Source organism: Etheostoma cragini, chromosome 23 (assembly GCF_013103735.1).
Source record: "Etheostoma cragini isolate CJK2018 chromosome 23, CSU_Ecrag_1.0, whole genome shotgun sequence".
NCBI lineage: Eukaryota > Metazoa > Chordata > Actinopteri > Perciformes > Percidae > Etheostoma > Etheostoma cragini.
The window spans coordinates 9201125-9222980 of record NC_048429.1 but is presented as its reverse complement, the minus strand read 5'-3'; the positions used below and the strand labels follow the sequence as shown (position 1 = coordinate 9222980).

The 21856-nt window shown below is 39.7% G+C and overlaps 1 protein-coding gene across 1 annotated transcript in view; it reads left to right on the top strand.

Annotated features, from left to right (window-relative positions):
* LOC117939077 (tyrosine-protein phosphatase non-receptor type 12-like) overlaps positions 1-21856 on the top strand; it is a 43520-nt gene that overhangs the window by 10777 nt on the left and 10887 nt on the right. Inside the window, exons 2-12 of the mRNA XM_034864123.1 lie at positions 6445-6553; positions 7391-7467; positions 7666-7761; positions 9144-9182; positions 10579-10650; positions 10800-10859; positions 11156-11298; positions 12442-12508; positions 12604-12681; positions 13785-13883; positions 16700-16785. Of these exons, the coding sequence (XP_034720014.1) occupies positions 6445-6553; positions 7391-7467; positions 7666-7761; positions 9144-9182; positions 10579-10650; positions 10800-10859; positions 11156-11298; positions 12442-12508; positions 12604-12681; positions 13785-13883; positions 16700-16785 (926 nt within the window). The remainder of the gene's footprint in view (positions 1-6444; positions 6554-7390; positions 7468-7665; positions 7762-9143; positions 9183-10578; positions 10651-10799; positions 10860-11155; positions 11299-12441; positions 12509-12603; positions 12682-13784; positions 13884-16699; positions 16786-21856) is intronic.

The window sequence follows — 21856 nt, the reverse complement described above, 5'->3', positions numbered from 1 at the left end:
CCCCCCCCCCCCCCCCCCCCCCCCCCCCCTCCTCAAAAGCTACAGATTTAGAAATGGCACGTCCTAAGGAAAGCTCATTGCGGAACTGGCTCTAGTGACTGTAATTCTGCACCAAGGCTGCATTTTGGGAAAGAGACTTTTAGGGGACTACTAAGGTCTAGATAAAAGTATCCAAAGAGCTCCATGTCGTGGGACCTTTAATGCTGCTGCGGAGTCATGCTGCTGTATTTATATCAGCCCTTTTTTTCCACAACTACGCATTCACTCGATTATGCATTCAGCATTTGGTGTAGTCACACTTTTCTGTATTCCCAAATATGACTATGCACATTAGTTTTTTTCTGATTTAGGACACTAATGCCACACAGAGAGGGGGAAGCAGCAAGTCAGTCGAGCTCATTGAATTGGCAGAGGGAGAGAAGCAGAGCGAGGCGTGTGTGTGTGTGTGTGTGTGTGTGTGTGTGTGTGTGTGTGTCCGTCTGGCCGTCTGTGTCCTCTCTGCCACTAGTGCTTGACCCCCCCTTCCCTTTTTCCCATTGCTTCCACAGGAAGAGCATATTTTATGCCAATCAGTGCCTACTGCTGAGTTCAAGAAAGAGAACATGTTTCTCTTTTTGTGTGTGTTAGTGTGTGTGTGAATTATTCAGTGTGCCAGGGAAGTACAGTGATGCTGACTTATTCAGCCAAGAGACAGAAAGTGGGTTAGACCCACTAACAACTACATCTTGCTCTCGGTTTACCTCTCTCTACCCACAATACCTCTATTGTGTTCTTTCTATCTTTGTTGGTTTGAAAAAATATATCGAGCATTCACAGGAAAGGGTCCAAACCAGTCATGCTGTTTTATTCCTCTGACTGATAGGAAGCAAGAAAACAAATGGAACAGAAGGGAATGGAAAGGTAGAAATAGAGTCTGGAAGGACCAAGAGCCATGTGAAAGATTTTTGGAATTATTTTAATCATTTGTGCTTTTAATTCTAATGAAAAAAGAGTTGTTAAAAACACTGTTGCAGTGTTGACCACTAGTTGAACTTTTGACAAAAGTGCAAGTGAACATCTTATAAGAGATGTCCGTCAGCTGTTGAGTAATTGTCTTCACACATTTTGCAGTCACGACCACAACAGCCATCAGCGTAGGTGGTTTCAGTGCATTCTTGTCTTTAATGTGTGAAAACATAGGAACTGAGTGTTTTCTAGTGTTTTAGTAACTTCCCTTTCCTGTGAAGACAATTGTTTTGTACATATGCTTTTTTGCATAACACAAACGATACACTTGTATTCTTATGATCAGTTGTTTAAAAGGTACTCTGCATATCATTCAGTGGTTCTAGGCTCTTAAATGAGGATTTGTTTTTGTTTTTCTTATTTATATCATTGTACATAACTTCACAACATGAATTTTTCAAGCAAAAAAAGAATATATAAATAGAAGATAACAAGCAGGTTAATTGATGATTTTTTTCCCCCCACTCTAGACCCATTTAAAAAAATAAAAAACAATTGTGGGTACTGTGGCTAAGTCGTAGATGAAAGACATTCACCTGTTCAGCTTCTCAAACATGATCATTTGCTGTATTGCTCTGTATTATAATTGTGGCTAAGTTGTATCTTTCAACTGTCATACAAAACAAGAAGTCACAGTTTCCCAGAGCCCAAGGTTATGTATTTAACGCCACATATTCGGCAATTATTAAGACTTAAACAATGACTTAGTTATGAGAATAGTTGCAACATTTTCTTTCTATCAATTAATCGAATAATTGACTCATTGTAACCGATATTGACAATGATCATTTGTTTTAGACTGCCCTACAAGAGCTTTTCCATCACTTGGCACTTTGGAGAAATTGATACACCACCAACTGCAACATATAAGAATTGAATTGAGGAATACACTTGAGTATTGATAGACACAAGCATGTTTACTTTTCTTTGCCCGCTTTTCTGGACCCCCCCCCCCACCACATTCAGGACAGAAGCTAGTGCGAAGCAACAGTGTGTGGAGACAGCGTGTGAATGGACGACAGAAACGCGGAATAAAAGAACCCATTAGCTTAGTTACCAAGTGCCTCTTAAAAGCCTTGGCTCTCCGTGTTTTCTTTACTTCCCTTCTCCCTCTCTCTCTTTCCTCCCTGTTCACCTCCCCTTTGCCCCATCGAAATCTCTACCTTATCTGGAAAAAAAAACATATCTCCTCTCCTTTTTATGTTTCCCTTATACTCCACCTTTCATTGGTTGAGAAAAGGTACAGAGCAGCAAGCAAGGACTCTCTGCCTCTGCTTAATTTCTTCTGCATCCTCCAGGCTTACCCATTATTTGTATTTGTGTGTGTTAGTGTGTTATGTAACAGAGGAAGTAAGTGTAATTAGAAACAGGGTCTGTCTGGGACAAAGGAAAGTAAAAAGAAAAATGGCGAGACCGATAGAAGCTAACATTTATTTCTTTAGGTTACCAGGCTTATGAATGGTCAAATTCAACTATAAATGCTGGTTCAAGTGTGTTGTAGATATTTTGAAACGCTGTCTGTAAAATATCTTATCACTGCAGCCTCTCAGAAGTGTCAGATGCATATTTCGAACATAAAAACCAATCTCTTGACTTCATTCAAGTTGATGGAAAACACTCCCAATCCACATTTAACTATGCAATGCTTAAAATGGAAAACTTACAATGTTTGCATACAGCTTGCCTGGTTGGAACTTCTTTGTTAGAATAATAATATGACAGTGTAGCTTCTATACTTAACTATACTGTCAAGGTGCTCTTGGCAAAGAACAGTCTATAAACAAACTGACACACCTCTGCTTTTCTAGTACAATATTTGTGTCAATGACCATCATGTGACAGGAACAGCCTGTCATGTAAATAAAAGTTGGCCAGGTCAGACAAGCAGACCTTCAACTGAAAGTTTGTCGGCTTGATCCCTTGGACTGAGAGAGGGAGGTGTAAGTCTGGAATTACAAATGCGGAAATGTCTGAATAAAAGCCTTACGCATAAGCATTAATGAAAAGTTATTTTCTTGGATTGTTTCTGTGGCTAATCCTTTGCAGTTTGACCTCCTGATTGTTGAAGTCGTGACCTTTTGAAAACATAAAATCTCTTTCTAACTGGCAGCTGACAGTCTATCATGTATAGATTCAAACTAGCAATGCAGGGCCAAAGCAAATCATTGAATTGGTGCTACAGATGTCAGAATTTATTAGCTCTAATGGGAGAATCTTGACTTGTGCTTTCCAGTTTGCTGTAAATGAACTGGTCTCTAAAAGGAAATTACTTATCAACATGACAGTGTTAGAGGGCACAATTGTGTGCATGTTTGTCTCCAGATAATGGGTTTTGCGGGTTGAGGGAATCACAAACCATCACAAATCACTGTTGCCTGCCTTCTCTCGCTCAATGTGTGTCCTTAGTGTGTGTATTTGTGTTTGTGAGTGTGTGTCTTCCCGGGCTTTGGCCCTGCACAGAAGCAGACCTCTGTTGGAAATGTAATTCACATGAGGCCAGAAGAGCTCTAATGCTATTACACCACACACACACACACACACACACATGCACAGCTGTGTTGCCGCCCACAGTCTCTGTGTTTACCTCTCTTTCTCTTAAACTGCTTTTCCTGGTTTCCTCTCCCTCATCTTGTCATCGGGGTTTATAAAGACGAGTGAAACAAAATGAAAGGTGGATAACTCATTATGTCTTTTATGGTGCCTCTGTGCCAATAGTCTAAACTGTTTGAGTGTGTCAGTAGTGTATTCAGTGAGTACAACAGTCAGCTCGTCAGTTTATGAAGGCACTGAAGCCCTGTGTCAAAAAGGTAACTTTCAGAAGGAAAAATAATAGAAGACAGGAGTTGAAAGTTATGGTGCGTGGGGGAGAGAGAGATTCATCTGAGTCACAATTATCTCTACCCGTTGTGGAAATTAAGTGTTTGTAGCTTTGTAGATACACATCAAGATTAACATGTAATGCAGATATAAGCCTACAGAAAGCAATGTGTTCTTCAACCGAAGCTGCGACTATATGGGACAGATGTTCTCAACTATGCAATATTGTTTTTGATGTTGTAGTTTTAACATTTTCATCACAGCGGATGGTTTGGATCTTTGTTTATATGTGTGTCTGTGTAATAGCACAGAGCTAATGTTGTGTCAGAAGAGAAACAGGGACAGGAAGAAAAGGTTTGAGATTTCTCAGGAAATCAGGATGTAAAGTATATGTCCCGGTCACTAACACAAGGAAAGCCTGCAGACAGGGCCAGAGAGAAGAGGCAGGCCCATTTTTGTCACACGAGGCTCCAGCAGCCCCGAACGCCCACACAGACTTTCTCAGAGCAGTGAGTGAGAGAGAAAGACATGCCAAATTTCCTCACTTTCTCAGAATGAGAGAAGGTAGTGATTGAACAACTGAGAGAATAAAGAGTGATATCATGTGAACACTATCAGTCGAGCAGCAGCGTTTTTTTAAGGTACAAAAGTCTTGATGGTCTTTTAAAGTTTGACTGCCACACCCGAGGCCGCATTAAATCATGAATGAGAAGGAGTTACGTGGTAAAATTCATCGCAAGTTTAAGAAAGTCCCCAAATTTTAAGTTCTTCGTTGTTGTGGTTTCCTTCCTACTTCAGTTAAGTCTTCTTGAACTTCAGCCACCTATAGATTCTTAGACACTTTTGATTTTCGTTGTAGTATACCTATGTTTACACATTTCTTATTTCAATTTTTTCTTTATAATTTTACACATTGTGTCACCCTTTGATACTCTGGATTTGGCTGCGATGTTTAACTGTTAAAACGGGAAGTTTTAAACCAGGTGCCTTTAAAAAAATTTGGGTTGGAAAGTTGATGTACCCAAAAAAAAAAAAATTCCAAACAGTTCCACCGTTTACGGCTAAGCTCATGGTTGCATTTAGACATGGTGCTGTTCCTGGGCCCGGCGTGACGTGGGGGGGCGTGGCGGTATTGACGATTCCATTTTTAAATTCGATATTCAAGATTGTGAATTAATTTAGATCAATTTTGATTTAAAATCAAAATCGTGACACCCTGAATATTGTAGTATAATGTACTCCAACGACGATGCTATTTGATGACCAAAAATATTTTAGCACTTGAAGTGCGACTAGTGGCTGTAGCTGAAGCCTCTTCCTTCTCATAAAGGATGCTCGTAGCCATGACAGTTACGGAGGGGGGGGGGGGGGGGGGGGCAAGTTTGCTCTGTTTTGTTTGAAATTTACTTGGGACGTCAACAGAAGTGACCATGCAGGAACTTATTTCTCCTGAACTCCTTTCATGCCTGATTGAATTAATTAATGAAATGTCTGACAAGTCACTTTATTGCAAAACTCCTGTAAGTTAAATCATATTTTATGAAACTGTCCTGTTTATTTGCATCATTGCCCGCATGCACATCTGTGTCTTTGGATGTACTGTACGCAAGGCTGTAGTATGTAGGGCTGGGCAGTATATTGATGTTGTATAAATATAGCAATATGAGACTAGATATCGTCTTAGACTTTGGATATATCGTAACATGGTAAGTGTTGTCTTTACCTGGCTTTACAGGCTGCATTACAGTGAAGTGATGTCATTTTCTGAACTTACCAGATTGTTTTAGCTGTTATTTACATTTACCCACTAAATCATTAAATAATTTCTGGAAAATATTGATCAACTCTCATTGTGAAAATAACATTTTGTTAAAGCACCAATAGTCAATCCCTAAAATATCATCACTTGTTTCTATTTTATAAAGCACCTTGAACTGCTTTTGTATGAATGATTGGGGTATACTGTGAATGGACTCGAGTTAAAGAACTGCTAGCTGAGCTTCAGCCTGCAGGCAGACAAGAGACACTGTAATTGTTCTCTTCTCGTTAACTGGATGTGTCAATCAGTGTCTGCCAGTATTTGATTAGGCCACACTTAACTTAATGCACTATCACGCAATGAGGAGCAGGAGTATGTGTGGGGGTGTGGTGGTGTGATATCGGTAGTGGTGTGATTGTTGAAGGATGTGTAATGGGTGTGTATGTTAGGGTTTAACCACTGTAACCTGTGTGTTAGCCAGGATGCTTGGGAACAAATATAATAAAACGGCTTCATTGAAACTCAAATGAATAGTTTTCTGTGTGTAGTGTCACCACAGATTGACAGTTTTTTTCACTGCGCTCTGGAACTCTGTTTTCGTTGTATTCCTATTGGTATGATACCCAGATAAGGACTTCTGTCTGACTGTATCATTTTGCTTTGCTATCATTTATCACTTTTATCTGATCTGTTGAAGAGAAGTGCTCCCATAATGAGTGTCATCCACTACCTTTCCTCTGTTTGTAACTCCATTGATACCTAAAAAACAAAAAAACATGTATTATCTCTGTTGGCGAGAGAGAAGGAAGGGAAGATAATGTATCACTATCTACTAAATATATTCTTCTCTCTGTTTTTTCCAGCGATTACGCAGGTTATCGACTAAATACCGCACAGAGAAGATCTACCCCACCAACGTGGGAGAGAGGGAAGAGAATATCAAGAAGAACAGATACAAAGATATACTGCCATGTAAGTACCGGTACAGCTGCATGTTAATATTTAGTCTATTAATGTGAATGGAATGGACAAAATACCTCCAAAACTTTTCTAAAACAAACTTAAAGTCTTAGTTTGTTGCTTATTGCTTTGACTGATGGAGCATGCAGCAGAGCTGTAGGTGTACCACATGCCTAACCGTATCTGCCAGTGTAGCTCTCGGCTGTCTTGGTTCTCTCCTACTTTCTGTTACTATGTTGTTTAATTTCCGTCATCTACCTTGCAATGTACCAAAATGATTCACCCACACCAAGCCTTAGACAGAATGTTAAGACAGAAATTCACTGAAAATGTGTACACACATACATTTAGACAGATCCAGTGTGTTATAATAGATCATGTCTCATAAACACACACAGAGCTCGCACTGTAACAACCTCAGGGGGAGCTTCCATGACCCAACATCCGTCCTACTTCTTTTATATCTTTATCCTCTTTTTCTCCTCTGTCCATCAATCCATCCATCTATTCATCAATGTATTCATTCATTAATGCTTTTAGTGAATGAGCTGCCGATAAGGCAAAGGAAGAACCGCTTCATCCGTAACAGATGTGTGTTACACACACACACACACACACACACACACACACAGGATTGAGGATGTTGCTCTGTCCATTAACCCATTTACAGTATATTGCCCTCCAGTTTTTACTCCTTTGGCCTCACTATATTCCATTCTATCCATTCTATCCATTTTCTCTCTTTTCTTTTTTTCTTAGTCTTGTTTTGTTTCATCCTCTATTTCTGCAAAGTTAAAAATATTTTTAATGCATCAAAGTAAATAATTTGCTTTCTTTTTTTGTCCCCAGTCGATCACACTAGAGTAAAGCTGACATTAAAAACAACCAATCAGGACACCGATTACGTCAATGCAAACTTTATCAAGGTAAAAAAAAAAAGCTATAATTCCTGCTTTGTTGTTTGGCACTTAGATTACAGTATTGAGAAAATGTACCTGTTATAAATTACTATATGTATCACAGGAACATCTGTTGTGGAGATAAATTGCCTTTACAGATCACCTTAAAAATAGTGCGGAGGTGTGATGTTACTTTCTCTCTCTTCTACCCATCGCTCCCTTCAGGGTATAGATGGCCCAGAAGCCTATATTGCAACTCAGGGCCCACTGCCAAACACTGTCATCGACTTCTGGAGAATGAACTGGGAGTACAATGTAGCTGTGAGTATATGGCTCGTTGGATGGCTAAAAAAGATTTTTCATCAAGCACAACAAAACAAAACAAAACAATGCAAGAATTAAATCCCCCCCCCCCCCCTCCAATACAGTGGATAGTGCCACTTGGCCAGGCATGCCAAAACACTTATTTATGGAATTAAATATTCAATGTATAATCTCAAAATGAAATAGAACAACATGTTGTAAAAATAAAACACAGGGCTTTCAAGCCAAGGAGCAGAGTTCACTTCCCGGCTAAAACAAGACTTTCACCCAGGAAACACTCAATCGTTCCTCAGGAGAGTTTTTATTTTTATTTTGATAATTGTTTGGGCATTTTTAGGCCTTTTATTTGATAGGGCAGCTTAGACATGAAAGGGGAGAGAGAGGGGGAATGACATGCAGCAAAGGGCCGCAGGTTGGAGTAGCTCAGTCTATCAGATGAGCTACAGAGACGCCCCCCTCGGGAGCGTTTTAATCCAAATGCGATCTTTTTCCTAAACTTAACTTGTTGTTTTGGTGGCTAAACATAAGTGCCGCCCCCGCATGACGCTCACTTTTTCTCGTCAAAATGACCATGGCCTCTGAAAGGGCCGTCATCTGGCGGAGCCCGTAGCCGGCTCACAGTCACCTATTGGCAGCTAAACCCATCTACCAGCTGCAGCCGATATGACGGGGATCTGTAGCCGGCGTCCCGGGGGCTCGGCTAAACACATCTAGCAAATGCCGCTCTGATTTTATCGTTCTATCGCACCTTAGACTGTTTACAGTACACTGCTTTACTTGGTGTTTAAAATTCTTCTATTGATAATATGGTCTATTGGGGAAGTAGCATTGATCACTTTGAGGGGTGGGGGGTATACATTTTGTCCACACCGGGGATAAATAAAAAATAAAACAATCAGCAGACGATGGAATATAGAGACCAGCAAGGGGGAAATCCCTCGCACCCTGAAGGTAATTGGAATAAATATTTAATGTGGTTGTCAGGCAGATGGCGATTGATTATGCTTAAACCAGATGGATAGAAGAAGGCGGAGCTCTGATTAGGCTTAACGAGCACTCTGAAAAGCTGGGGGATTGCCGCTGTGATAATTACCTCTGTAGGATCAAAGGGAACGATGTGAGATATAGATGTAAGAGTGAAACGTATGATCAAAAACGATCTGAAGTCTGAACTACTACTGTGGGAATGGAGCATAAAGAGAGGTTGACTCTCAATTTAAGTTTTTCTCAATCTGCTGGGTACTTGTCTGAGTGCCTGGCAACTACAGTATTACATACAGTAAACATACAGGATTGAATATTTTAGGAAATGTAAGATTTGACTGTGAGAGGCTGAGTGTAAATATTGATCCCAGTCCTTCCTGTTTGTGTCTCTGCAGGTTATTGTGATGGCTTGTCGAGAGTTTGAGATGGGAAGGGTAAGGCTGTGATATGTAATCCCTTTTTGTCTGTGTGTTCGTGTGAGGGTATATGTTGGATGTTTATGTGTCTCTACACACAGCCATGTTTTATTATCTTCACCAACGTAGAATTCTATGGAAAAGTAGAATTATTTTTTCGTCCAAGATGTAAAATAGCAAATTTAAATATAAATTGTTTAGCCTTGGTGAAGGTATTTCTAGTATTTCACTTTTTTTTTCTGCCTAGAACAGAATATTCTTTATTAAACCAGTGACTAAACAAATATAATAGAGCCTCTAAAAGTCACTATAAAAAAATAAAGACACAAAAACCCAAACACACCACACATACAAGACATTCACTGCATGATTCATTCATAATACTCAAAAAGCATTAAGTGCAGTTATGACTTTTGGATAAAAACTGTCTGTCCGTGTTTTAATGGTCCTTTAACAGCTGTCCAAGGGCAGTAATTCAAACAGAGTGTCTGTGGTGAGATAAATCTTTAGAATCAGGGTTTTTCCTGGCTCAGAATGGGCTTTTTGGGGGGGGGGAGCACAAAATAGTTAGCATTATCAAACCACGTACAGTAAAGTCAATGAGTCTGTGTTTACTTATTTGACAAAAATGTATGCATTTTCCTGTTATTTTTGACAATTTGAAAAACTAACATATATATGATGCTTGAGTAACTGAGAGCCATATTATCAAAAAAATTTTTTTTAAAAATATTTAAATCACATGGAGAGTCCGTTATAAAACTTACATTAGCTCTAATTTTCAAGTATATGTTCTGCTTGGTCAATGGTTGTTTGGTAAATTGATCTTAAAACACATTTGGAGAGGATAATTAATTGCTATTTTTATTCTCAATTCTTATCATCTTGGTGCTTGTGTTTTTTCTTTTGGGGCTGGCTTAAACCTCTTTGGGGGGCTCCAAAAATTACTCTACGCAGGAAAAACCCTGAGTATGCTCTGGGCCTTTTTTAAGGCAGCAGGAATTGTAAAGATCTTCCTGGGAGGGGGGAAGGCAGCCAGCGGTGACAACCCTCTGGAGCGCTTTCCTCTCTGCTGCTGTGCTGCTGGCAAACCACACTCAGATGCAATAACTAAGTCTGCTTGTATATTTATGTTTGTGAAAAGAGAAACTGAGAGGTCACTAAAGGCAGTTACCAAAGCCCAAGACGTCAAGACATTTACTGAACCAATACTAAAGTGACTGATAGCTCAAATACTTAGCATATGCCTCTAGAAATGTCTGTTTTGCACATGTTGGTATATAAAGTATAGTATCTATGTATTTAGTTTTTCTGTAAATGTCATTGTGTGTGTGAACAGTAAGCTGTGGTATTTGTCTGGTATTTTGTTCTCAGCCAAAGCTAAGTCTTTTTTTTCTTCGTTTTCTGTGGTTAGAAAAAGTGTGAGCGGTATTTCCCGCTGCTTGGGGAGGAGCCCATGAGTTTTGGCCCTTTCAGAATCTCCTGTGTAAGTAGACAAATCTCTACTATCACAGCTGTGTGTGTGAGGAGAGGAAGGGGGTCTGTTGTTCTGGACTCCTGCATTTCTCACATTTTGTTCTAATGACCGTGTTAGTCAAGGATTGTGTAAATGTTCTCCCTTTCCCTGTTTTGTAGGAAGCAGAGCAGGCCAGAACAGACTACTTCATCAGGACTTTGACGGTGGAGAATGGAGACGTAAGTTCTCTCACTCAATGCTCAATGTTTTCTTTAGAATTTACTTTATTGATAAAAGCATTATCATAACACTTTACAAAACCACATGAAAATAATCATTTGGACAACAAAAAAATTTTGACTTTGTAAGACAAAGACACAAACGTGTTCATATATCATCACTGTACAACTCCACTGACAGTAGATGAATGCTAATATAAAAGAATCGCCCACACATTCCCTTTCTCCTCTTTGCCTGATGATTTAAGTTGCCAACCTTTCATCAACCCTCTTTTTAAATGCATGTCTCCTTGCAGGAAACGCGGAGGCTAACACAGTTCCATTACATGAACTGGCCAGATCACGACGTCCCCTCATCGTTTGACTCCATACTGGATATGATCGGACTAATGAGGGAATATCAAGAGAATGACGACGTCCCTATATGTGTGCATTGCAGGTAGGAACAGGAGAGACATATTCTGCAGGGACACCGACAAAGATCCGCTAATGTATGCAAGTAGTGTACCTAAGGCAACATTTAAAAAAAGAGACTGATGCAGGTGAGAAGGTTAAGCAATAAGAGTAGACAGTGTTGAATACGATATAAATTACTGTACATGCCTAAAAAACTGCTGGCTCTGGGTCAAGACTCTTGAATCTAATTCTTTGCTCTCAAATTGAATTGAATTGGATGATTTATGAGTTTTCTGTGAGGAGGCAATGAGAATGTGCAATTGACCAGCACTGGTTTGTGTGGTTTTGAAATCGAGTTCAACACAGCTGAGAAATGTTGCACTAGCTGCTATACCCGACATACAATTACACGTCCACTCCTGGCAAAAAGCTACATTTCTGCTTAATATTCAGCTGATATAGATAAACTGTAGATTTGGTCGACTTGACTGATCTTGTTGAAAATCTTATTACAGCTTTAGTGAATAGATACGGTTGCTCTTGGCTGAGAATTTAAGTGTTATGTTCAACAATGACACATTTGTCACAAAGCAGTTCAAAGATGACTGCACTGTTTCCACCAAAAACATCTTAGCAGAAGTAGTCATCAAGAATGAAAACACACTGATTCATGAGCCATAGATTTAAGTCCCCTACTGAACACACACACACACACACACACACACACACACACACAGTCACCATGTGTGTGTAATCAGCTATAATGAGCAGCCTGCGGACATTTCCTGGTTCCTCTGTTACACAGCAGGACCTGAAGCTGCGTCTCTCCATCTGTAAAGATGCCTTGTGTGAGTCGATGTGTGCTCGTATGTACGTCTGCACTTATGTGTGTGGAGAAACTGTGCTTGTTAGAGAAACAGAGGCTCTCTGACAGCATGAGACAAAGTTTTATGATTTTATGCGTCAGACGCGGTGCCACATAATCTTCAGCTCCTGTCTCCATCCTGTCCGGACGGAGTGTCATTACATACAAACATTCATACATCTGGTTGAGTGTTTGTCTGTGGGTATGTGTGTGTGTGTGTGTGTGTGTGTGTGTGTGTGTGTGTGTGTGTGTGTGTGTGTGTGCTCTTGTCTTTACACGTGTTGTTTTTCTGTTGAATGTAATCTGTATGACTCTGTACAGTGCCGGCTGTGGGAGGACGGGTGCTATCTGTGCTATCGACTACACGTGGAACCTCCTCAAAGCTGGGGTATTTGAACACACACACAAACACACATCTTTTACACACCAGACGTTAAGATTTAAAGTAGAGAATTAATACTGTGTGTGTGTTGTGTTTTAAAGAAAATACCAGAAAACTTCAATGTTTTTCGGTTGATCCAAGAGATGAGGACGCAACGGCACTCTGCTGTTCAGACCAAGGTTTGTTCTTAATTTGTCTTTTCTTTTACACACGTTGCAGTCATACTGCTCTAAATGAATGAAACATTTCATGTAAATCTGTTGGAGAAATCTAGAAAAGATGAGAACATGATTTCATGCTAACGTGCATAGCTACCCAAATGTGTTGCTGCAGCCAGATTTTCTGTGCCTTCACACACCCTGGGGGATGAGGTCGACATCGTGTGATATTCGTCTGGTTGTCAAATGAATAGGTTTCAACCAGCTGGAAGTGCCTCAAACTGGTTGTTTGAAAACATAAAAAAATCAACATCATTAAGTTCCTGCCCCCAGAGGTTGCAAATGTGGTTTTAAAATTGAATTATTTGGGTACACAACTAGCTGCATTATGTATCACACTCTCAAAGTTTTAATGACGTCCCTTTATGTTGTTCAGAATTTGTCTGAGTGACAGTTATAGCAGCATAGCCTCCATTACATAGCCTGTGACACCTGCTTGAAAATTAATTTGTGCCTCTGTAGCAGAGGTGGACACATTCCAACCATTATTTTGAACTGGTTGAGGTTGTTTAACCACAGTTTTGTCATGCACGTGTTTAAATGTTTTCCAGTCATATTTGCATCTTTAAGCAGCATACCTTCACAATAATGAGTATGTCTCGACCTAAAAAAGCACCTCATGTCCTCTGCCCTTTTGTACCTTATTTATGGTGTCCATTACCACAAACATGTCCTGACATTGAGAGTGGAAATTAGCCCTGTTGGATAAGTTATAGAATTGCCTTCTTCATAGAGACTGCTGGAAGCCAGTAACTGTAATGCAATTTCTGAAAAAGCAGCGCAATACACTTACTGCTTTACCGGAAAAGTAATCTGATTAAATCAGCGTGCATCAGTGCAGGCTCTTCTCTTGTTTTCACACAGGTTGTGCTCCATAGCCATGTAAATGGATGTTTTTCAGTATAGACATGAGAATGTTTTGCTTTAACATTGATTTTCTGAAACCCTTTCTTCTTTCTTTTCCTTCACCTCACCTCTCATCCATTTAACTTATTTTCTCTCTCTCTCTTTCTCTCTCTCTCTCTCTCTCTCTCTTTCTCTCTCCCTTGTCTTTGTCTCTCTAGGAGCAGTATGAGTTAGTTCATAGAGCGATCGCCCAGCTCTTTGACAAACAACTGCAGCTACTGGAGAGCTCCACCAACACGCAGATACATGATGGCATGGTGTGAAACACACACATACACAAAAACACACACACAAACACACATATTGTGCGTGCTGTCTGGTGTTAAAGAAAAGACAGGATGTCGCTGAGTAACACACTCAGAGTGGGGAAAAAAACACAAATAATTAGTCACAGGGGAGGGAGAGGGTAGGAGGAATTGAAGAGAAGGATAGAGAGGCCTTCAGAAAACTTTGCTCTTTACACAAACAGAAAAAGAAGAGTTTCAGAGTTTGTGTCAAAAAAGATCTCTCCTCTGCAGGGTAGTCTCAGGACTGCATACCGTTCGACCTATATATTAGAGCTGGAAAATAGCTTTGCTCTTTCACTCACCACTGCCCTGTTTCCAATTTACTTCAAACTATCCTCTATTTCCCTCAACACAAACACACCATATACAATGTGTCCTCAATTGTCCCTGTTCCTCCTCCCGATGCACTAGAAGTACAACCACCCAAACGGTTTACTCATGACCAACCTAACATATTTAGACAATCAAAGAAGCAGCAAAAGATTTGTCCTCAGTGGCTTATCTTAACTTTAAGTGCAGTTTGCTGTAGAGCTTTTTAAAAATCCATTCTAGTGTTGGAACATTGCAGGTGAGAGACAAATGGAGAACATGAATTTCTAATTGATTGCTGATCCATAGCTCTCATCAATCATCCCACAACATTACTTTTAAACTAATGAAGCTACAAGCTACTCTTCATTGGAAGTATTTAAGCTGCAGAAACCCCACACTCTGAAATCTGCACTACCAGCGACTCAGAAAAAAAACTCAGAAAAACACACTGAAGCTGTCACATTAAGTGTTACATTAAGCAACTACTGTTGATTATATATATGATAAAGATATACATTATTATTGTATAACTATTAAGTAATTTTTTGACAAATTGAATTAGAGTGAGTGAGGGACCGGCACCAGACCAGCACCCACCCTGCTTCTTCCAGCTTGGCAGTGCCCCGATTTCTCCCTCTCTAATATAAAATAAACGGGTGTAAGCAGAATTTAGATCATCTCTAAGCTAATTAATCTAAAAAAAGAGCATGCTGTAGCATTTGGTTGTGATTCCCTGCTACTTGGTGAAAACAAAATGGCTCTCTGCATAAGAGGTTACATGATTGTAGAAATAGCTACTCTACCCCACAGCTACTAGTAGTGCCACCACTCCCCAACACTGTTATGTGGATCTATAAAGATAAAAGACAAAGAGCCAGAGGACAGAAGCATCGATGAGATAGTGTGCAAGATTGACACACCTAAAGACCGAGGACACAGAGAGACTATGAGAGAGTGCATTGGCAGCAATCCAGGGGTCGACTTCCTGCTTAGGAAGCTCTGGTGACATCACCCCTCTCCCATGATGCACTTTGAGTCTGAGAATAGACACGCATCCGTTGGGAGACCCTTGCAAGAGACGGTCACAGGGACACACGCAACTATGTTTACATCAAAAAAGGCTCCACTGATGAGCTTCCTGAAAGCTTTCAGTATCTCTAACATGGGGGAGGAGCTCGTCCACTGAACTGTACCACACATTTACTAACTGTTTTGAGGTTTATGCTATTAATCATTTAAGAGTGGGCGTGTGTATGTGGAGGAAGACAACTCCGGTACAAGTTTGTTGCTACTCATTATAACCTTTATCGTCATTATCTTACAAAGTTGCAAGTCCAAAAGCGCGCGCGCGTACACACACACACACACACACACACACACACACACACACACACACACACACACACACACACACACACACACACACACACACACACACGGTCTGAGTAAAACATTATCAGTGTGCTGTACTGACTCAGTCCATGCACACATTGACTCATGTCCAGTCAGCCATTGTTATTGGCTAAAACACCCACATAGGTGCTCTCAATGGCAGTACGAACAATAAGCCTACACATATACACGTCCCACGCGCGTTTTTCTGCTAGCACGCAGGCGCCATTGTTTGCAGGAAGTGTTCCTACCCAAGTTATTCATCACAACACACATGGACATACAGCCAAACATGTACATTGAACGTTCTCAAGTCACTTCCTCAGCAGACTCATGCAGACACACAGAGCTGAAGTGGCCAGATTTGGCCCGCTGTCTTGAGTTTATGACGACTGAAGTTGTCCTGTCATCTTCTCATTATCAGAGTGGAGAGCGAGTCAAATTAACGAGTCACGGGGAAAGAGAGGAGAGGAGGAGGAAGCCGAGAGTTGAGAGGAAGAGAGACAAGATTAGTCGGGAGGAGGAAAGCTGTTTTCAGAAACAATTTGGATACTTCAGTGAAGCAATCGCAGCAACTTTCTACCTCTGCTCCAGAAATATGTAGGAGAGAAGAAATAGGGAGTAGTTAGAGGAAATGGTGCTGTGCACCGAGCAGAATCAAAAAGTCCTTAAAACGACAAGTAAATATAACTAACAATTCTCTTCAAACTATGTGAGTAAAATGCACTAATGTTGCCTGAGCACCAATGTATTAGAAAGTCCCTGAAAATGTAAATAATTTTGGCTAGCAATTTGACAAACTGCAAAGTAGTCAGATGTGACGCTACTTTGGTCATTATAGATTTGTTAGCAAGATATGTGCTGACTGGGACATTATATATACACAGTTAAAACAGTGCTCTCTGGGGGACAAATTATGTAATAGAGACACTGTTTCAACATATCTTAGACATTTCTCCACTGTTTTTTTTTTTTCTTTTTAACTTAATCGCTGTGTTGAGCAGCTCTGGCTCTTTGTGTATGAAAACCAGAGTTACCCATTTAACTGAAAAGTGTTTATAGTTGTGTTCGTGTTTGTCCAGGATGAAAGCAGTCCCGTTAAAGCAGTCCATCAGTCTGATGATGAGAGATGGGACACACCACCTCCAAAACCTCCCCGCATACGCAGGTAAGACCTTTTTTCTTAAATCGTTTTAAGTTATTTCTGTTCTCGTCTGCTTTCTTAAAGTTCTCAAAACACTGACCTCCATGACCTCCACTCATCCTCCACATAGACAAATGAACAAGCTCACACAGAAGTGAGCAAGGGGTGTTTTGTTTTGTTGGAGGAACCCAACAAAAGAAAACCCACCAGCTCAGTTTGTATGGAGCGCAGAATGAGAACATATTAAACTGACCAAACAGAAGCAACAGGCGTGGTTTTCACCAGAGCTTTCTGACACATTAGTTCCCTGTCAGCCCACAGACACACCCAGCCTCCACTTTACTGAAGTTAACTTCTGTCAACAACTGTGTGGCCTGAGGAGGGGTTGTATTCATAGATCATTTTGCAACTCTTTACAATACTCTGCAACCCTACATGGTGTTGCATGTACCACAACCCTAGGCAAGTTGAAGTACAACGGTATATCTTTCATCTCCCTCTCTTTGAGAACAAACACACCATTTTTCACACAGCATATAGTTGGTATCTGATATTTGTCATATGCATAAACACATGAGAAATGCCCTCTCCCTTTTCCTCTATAACTCTTCTTTTTTGTTTTTTTCGGTTTTTGGGACATTTCCCACATTCCCCCCCCCCCCCCCCCTTCTTATCCTCTCCTCTTGCGTCTCTCCTTCACTCTGCCGTCTTTCCTCCCTGTCCTCTTATTTTTAATTTTGATGTATGTGCCCAGCAGGGAATGTGCTCCATTTTCTCTCAGCCAGTTCATCTTTAGTTCCCCTTTTCCCTCTCCTTATGATTCATCCACAGAAGGCTGCTAATCTGGCAAAACAAACACTTTACTACTTTTTTGAGCCGGGTTGGTCCTCAATGAGTTGCTTCAGTACTGTAGATTTAGTGTCTCGGGTGACACCTGTTGCTAAAAACATTGTCCAAAAATGTCCAGCTTGTCAGTATTTTGTGTGTCTGTGTGAATCATTCGCTCTGTGCTTGGCAATGTAATACGTCACTCTTTATTTTCATTTGGCCAATTTCAAAACTTTGTAATAGCAGAAAAATCTGAGCCCACATGACCTCTGTTATGTTCTCTCTTTGAACTGAAATTATGGTGTGCTTAATGTGTCTTTTGTACCAGGCGGCCGGTTTGATGGGAAAGCTAACATTTTTGAGAGGTCCTAATTTTGGGATATAGCTGCAAGCGATTTCTTTACTGAAAAGTTTCTTTTCTGCTCTAAGCAGAATATACAAATTTGAACGCCAAGATGGTAGAAAAATATGAGGCTTTCCTGGAAGACTATTAATCCTAAGTCTCAGTATATGTTGTTCTCTTTTGTGAGTTCCCTAAAGGAATAATATCCAGGCCTAGTTTAAGCCTGGGAGTATTTAAGTGATGGTGGGAGCTATTTTTACCAACATAGTCCACATTCCCAAATACTGTTGGCCACATTACCCCTAGGTCACTTTGTGCGTGCGTGCGTGTGTGTGTGTGAATTTGTATTGCTTGTGTTAGAGAGAAAAAACAATACTGCAGGAACTCCAATTAGGCTGGCATCAAGGTCACAGATACTGAGTCATGGCTTTTACACACACATATTCACAATCACACCCTGAAGAGTCATATCCTAAACCAAAATGTGTCTATAGCATCTCACATATCCCAAAAACTGTCAAGTACCAAAAGGTGGCATTTATTGTTTTGTCAAACTCATGCCTATTGTACTTAATTGTTGGTTATTTTTTTAATAATACCATTGCGGATTTAAAAAAAGTATTTTATGTAGGCAACATTTTGTACAGCTGTGTACTGTGTTAAGACTGCATTCAAATATTATATTATGTAAAAGGTTTTACTTATTTTGTTGATTCAAAAAAGGGTTTTCTTTTTTTCTTGTGGAAGAGAGAGAGAGATCTTTTTGTTGTTATTATTGGAAACAATATTTGAAACAAATACTTGTTGCAGAAGTGATCTAAATCAATGTAGTTTGTGTGTGTGGTCCGTTACTTCTCTTGGATGTCCGTATGAATCTATCCTCAGCACAACCTGAAACGCAAAATGCAAATTAATTAGTTAAAAAGAAGTTTGTTTTAGATTCCGTCTCTTACAGTTAAAGTGTATCTATGATAGAAATTACAGACCTCTACATGCTTTGTAAGTAGGAAAACCTGCAAAATCAGCAGTGTATCAAATACTTGTTCTCCCCACTGTACGTGGGTGGTGCATACATTTCAAGTTCTGGTGAAAGCATCTGTGTATATACATGTGTGTTTGTGTGTAGGAGTTTAGTTTGTATGGGTGTGCATACTATTTATGTATGTGGCCTAGGTTAGCTCTTAACTGTGTCACCAACATGAGAAACATTATGACTGGTTGTAGTGGAGTTTATACTTCAGGGAGGGGAAGAACTTGGAGTGCATGGTTAGTTGTAAAGAAGCATATTTTTAAATATTTGCAAACATTTATTACATTTTTTTTAACACAGTAAACTATAGTTACAAACGCATATGGATTTTAAATGTGAAGTATAGAGACACATTTACATTTTTCTTTTTTTAAGGTAATTTTTTGGGGGCCTTTCCCTCCATAAGTGATAGTGGATAGACAGGAAAGGGGGAGAGAGACAGGGGAATGACACACAGCAAAGGGCAGCGGGACGGACCAGGCCTCCGCAGGACTCAGCCCACATGGGGCAAACGCCCCCACCGGGTGAGCCAGAGGCTGCCCCAGACACATTTAATATTACAACAACTTTGTTTTGCGATGTTGTTCATTTCCTGATTGTACACCAGCGTCAACTTATGGGTGGCTTATAGTTGTTGACAATTTCTTTAATAATATATCTGCTTACAACTACATCACAGTGTAATATAGATTATTTAATACGCGTTTAGATAGACTGCATATAAATGGTAGATAGGGGACTGGTCTGACACGTTTTACCTATGGAGACCCAATGCATATAAAACATTTATTAATTATTTATTCATTTTATGTCTGTCCGGGTTTCAAAAGTGAAGGAAATCAATTAAAGTATATTGCACATGGTTTTTCTAACAAGGCAGGTCATTCTGGTGAAGAGTTAAAATGGTGTAGTCACTCTATTAAACACAATAAAGGAAAATAAAGAGAAAGTAGTAATAAAACCAGAACTATGAACAACTTGTATTTGGTACACTGGTTGTGTTGCAGGGTAGTGGATGTTTGGCAAAAGTTAGAGAAAGTTCTGTGTGTTTGGTGTTTGTCAGTTGTGGCCACTGATACAGATTACCATTTGTTATTATTTACGTAACTTATTTTCTACAGTTAAACTATTTCAATTAAAATTAAATAAAACTCCTTAGGATTAATTCCTTGTAAATCATTGCATGCTTTCTACAAACAAACAAAAACTTTATGTGAGAACTTTTTACAGAACGACTGCAACTCCAAAGTTGCTCAACAAGAGGAAGTCCCCTGTCCTTTTAGCTTGCAACTCTTATGTCTGACTTACTATCTATGTCTCTCACACACGCGCACACACACATGCACGCACGCACGCACGCACACACACACACACAGACAGCACCATATGCAGTCCTACATTAGCTTTTGCTTCAGTCAAACGCTCTTGATTTAGCACACCACCACATCCTTTCAGTTTTTTTCTGGGTGTATATATTTGCACGCATATGGAAATGTATATTCTGTGGAGTGGAACAGTCTCATAATGTTTAACTTCTGTCACAACCTCAGTACCCTTTGTTTTTTACACACACTGCGTTTATCTAGAAGTGTGTAGGGGCTAAGGTAGGGCTGGGCGATATGGAAAAAATCAGGTATTGCAATATTCTTGTCCTAATACCCAGATGACAATATTGCAGTGATATTATAGGGCTGACAATTGGTGCTTTAACAAAATCTTCTAATCTTCACAATGAGATTTAAGATAAATAATCTTCAGTAATGTACAGTAGATATAATAACTAAGTGGTAGAGTAGAGCTAGAACAGTCTGCTAACACAGGAAATGACATCACTTTACTGTAAAGCAGCCTTAAAAAGCAGGAAAAGACTTAAGAACACTTAAAACATTTACAATATTACGATTTCCAAAATCTAAGACGAAATCTAGTCTCATATCCCAAAATTAATATAATATATATAATGCCCATGCCAAGGCTAAGGTTATGTGCAGTAACATGACCAGATGCTTGTACACTTTTGCTAGCTGAAAAAAGAAAAAATATGTCTATTTTTTCCTTCTTTTTTTTTTTTTTTTTTAAACACTGCCATTTTACTGTGGACCAGAGGTGATCTAAGTAAGTTGCTGCACAGACAAGAATAGAATAATGGCAGAAAATAAAAGAATACAATGCTTTAATATCCCCTTTTGGGTAAATTTGTCTTCAGCTCTGCATTGCAGTTCTAGAAACTTACACAATACAGTACATTTAGAGGGACAAACTCTGTGGTGGTGATTCAGTCTGTTTCCAATTTGATTTACATCAACACATCATAACCTTAAATCCAGAAAATATGGGCGTACCACACTACACATACAGTAGATCTGAGGAGGTGCAATTGGTCTCAGACATACTTTGTACATAGCTTTTCTTTCTATTCTGCCACCTAGTGGTATCTTACTAATCTTCACAACATGAATATAAACTAAGTTTTAGTATGAAAGTGTGTGACATAAGTTTAGTGTAAGTTTATTTCATCATCTTAGTTAAATCATTTCCTTTTAGATGGAGAATTATTTAAAACGTGGACATCCAACTGACTAGTATGATGAAATGGTTTCCTTTTTCATCATTTTCATTTCCTCATTGCCTGCACCGCAGTCTTCAAGCCTGGTTTCTTCTTCTTCTTCTTTCTTTCTAAAGGAAATAGGTTAGATTTGTACTTGTGATTTCAAACCATGTGTGTTAATGCGTAAAAGCAAAATACTATGTTGGCATACATATAAATGAATTGTGCATTACTGTCTTACTGTTACGTACAATTTGGGCTTAGAGTTTGGTGTTTAAATTTGTGTGTGTGTGTGTGTGTGTGTGTGTGTGTGTGTGTGTGTGTGTGTGTGTGTGTGTGTGTGTGT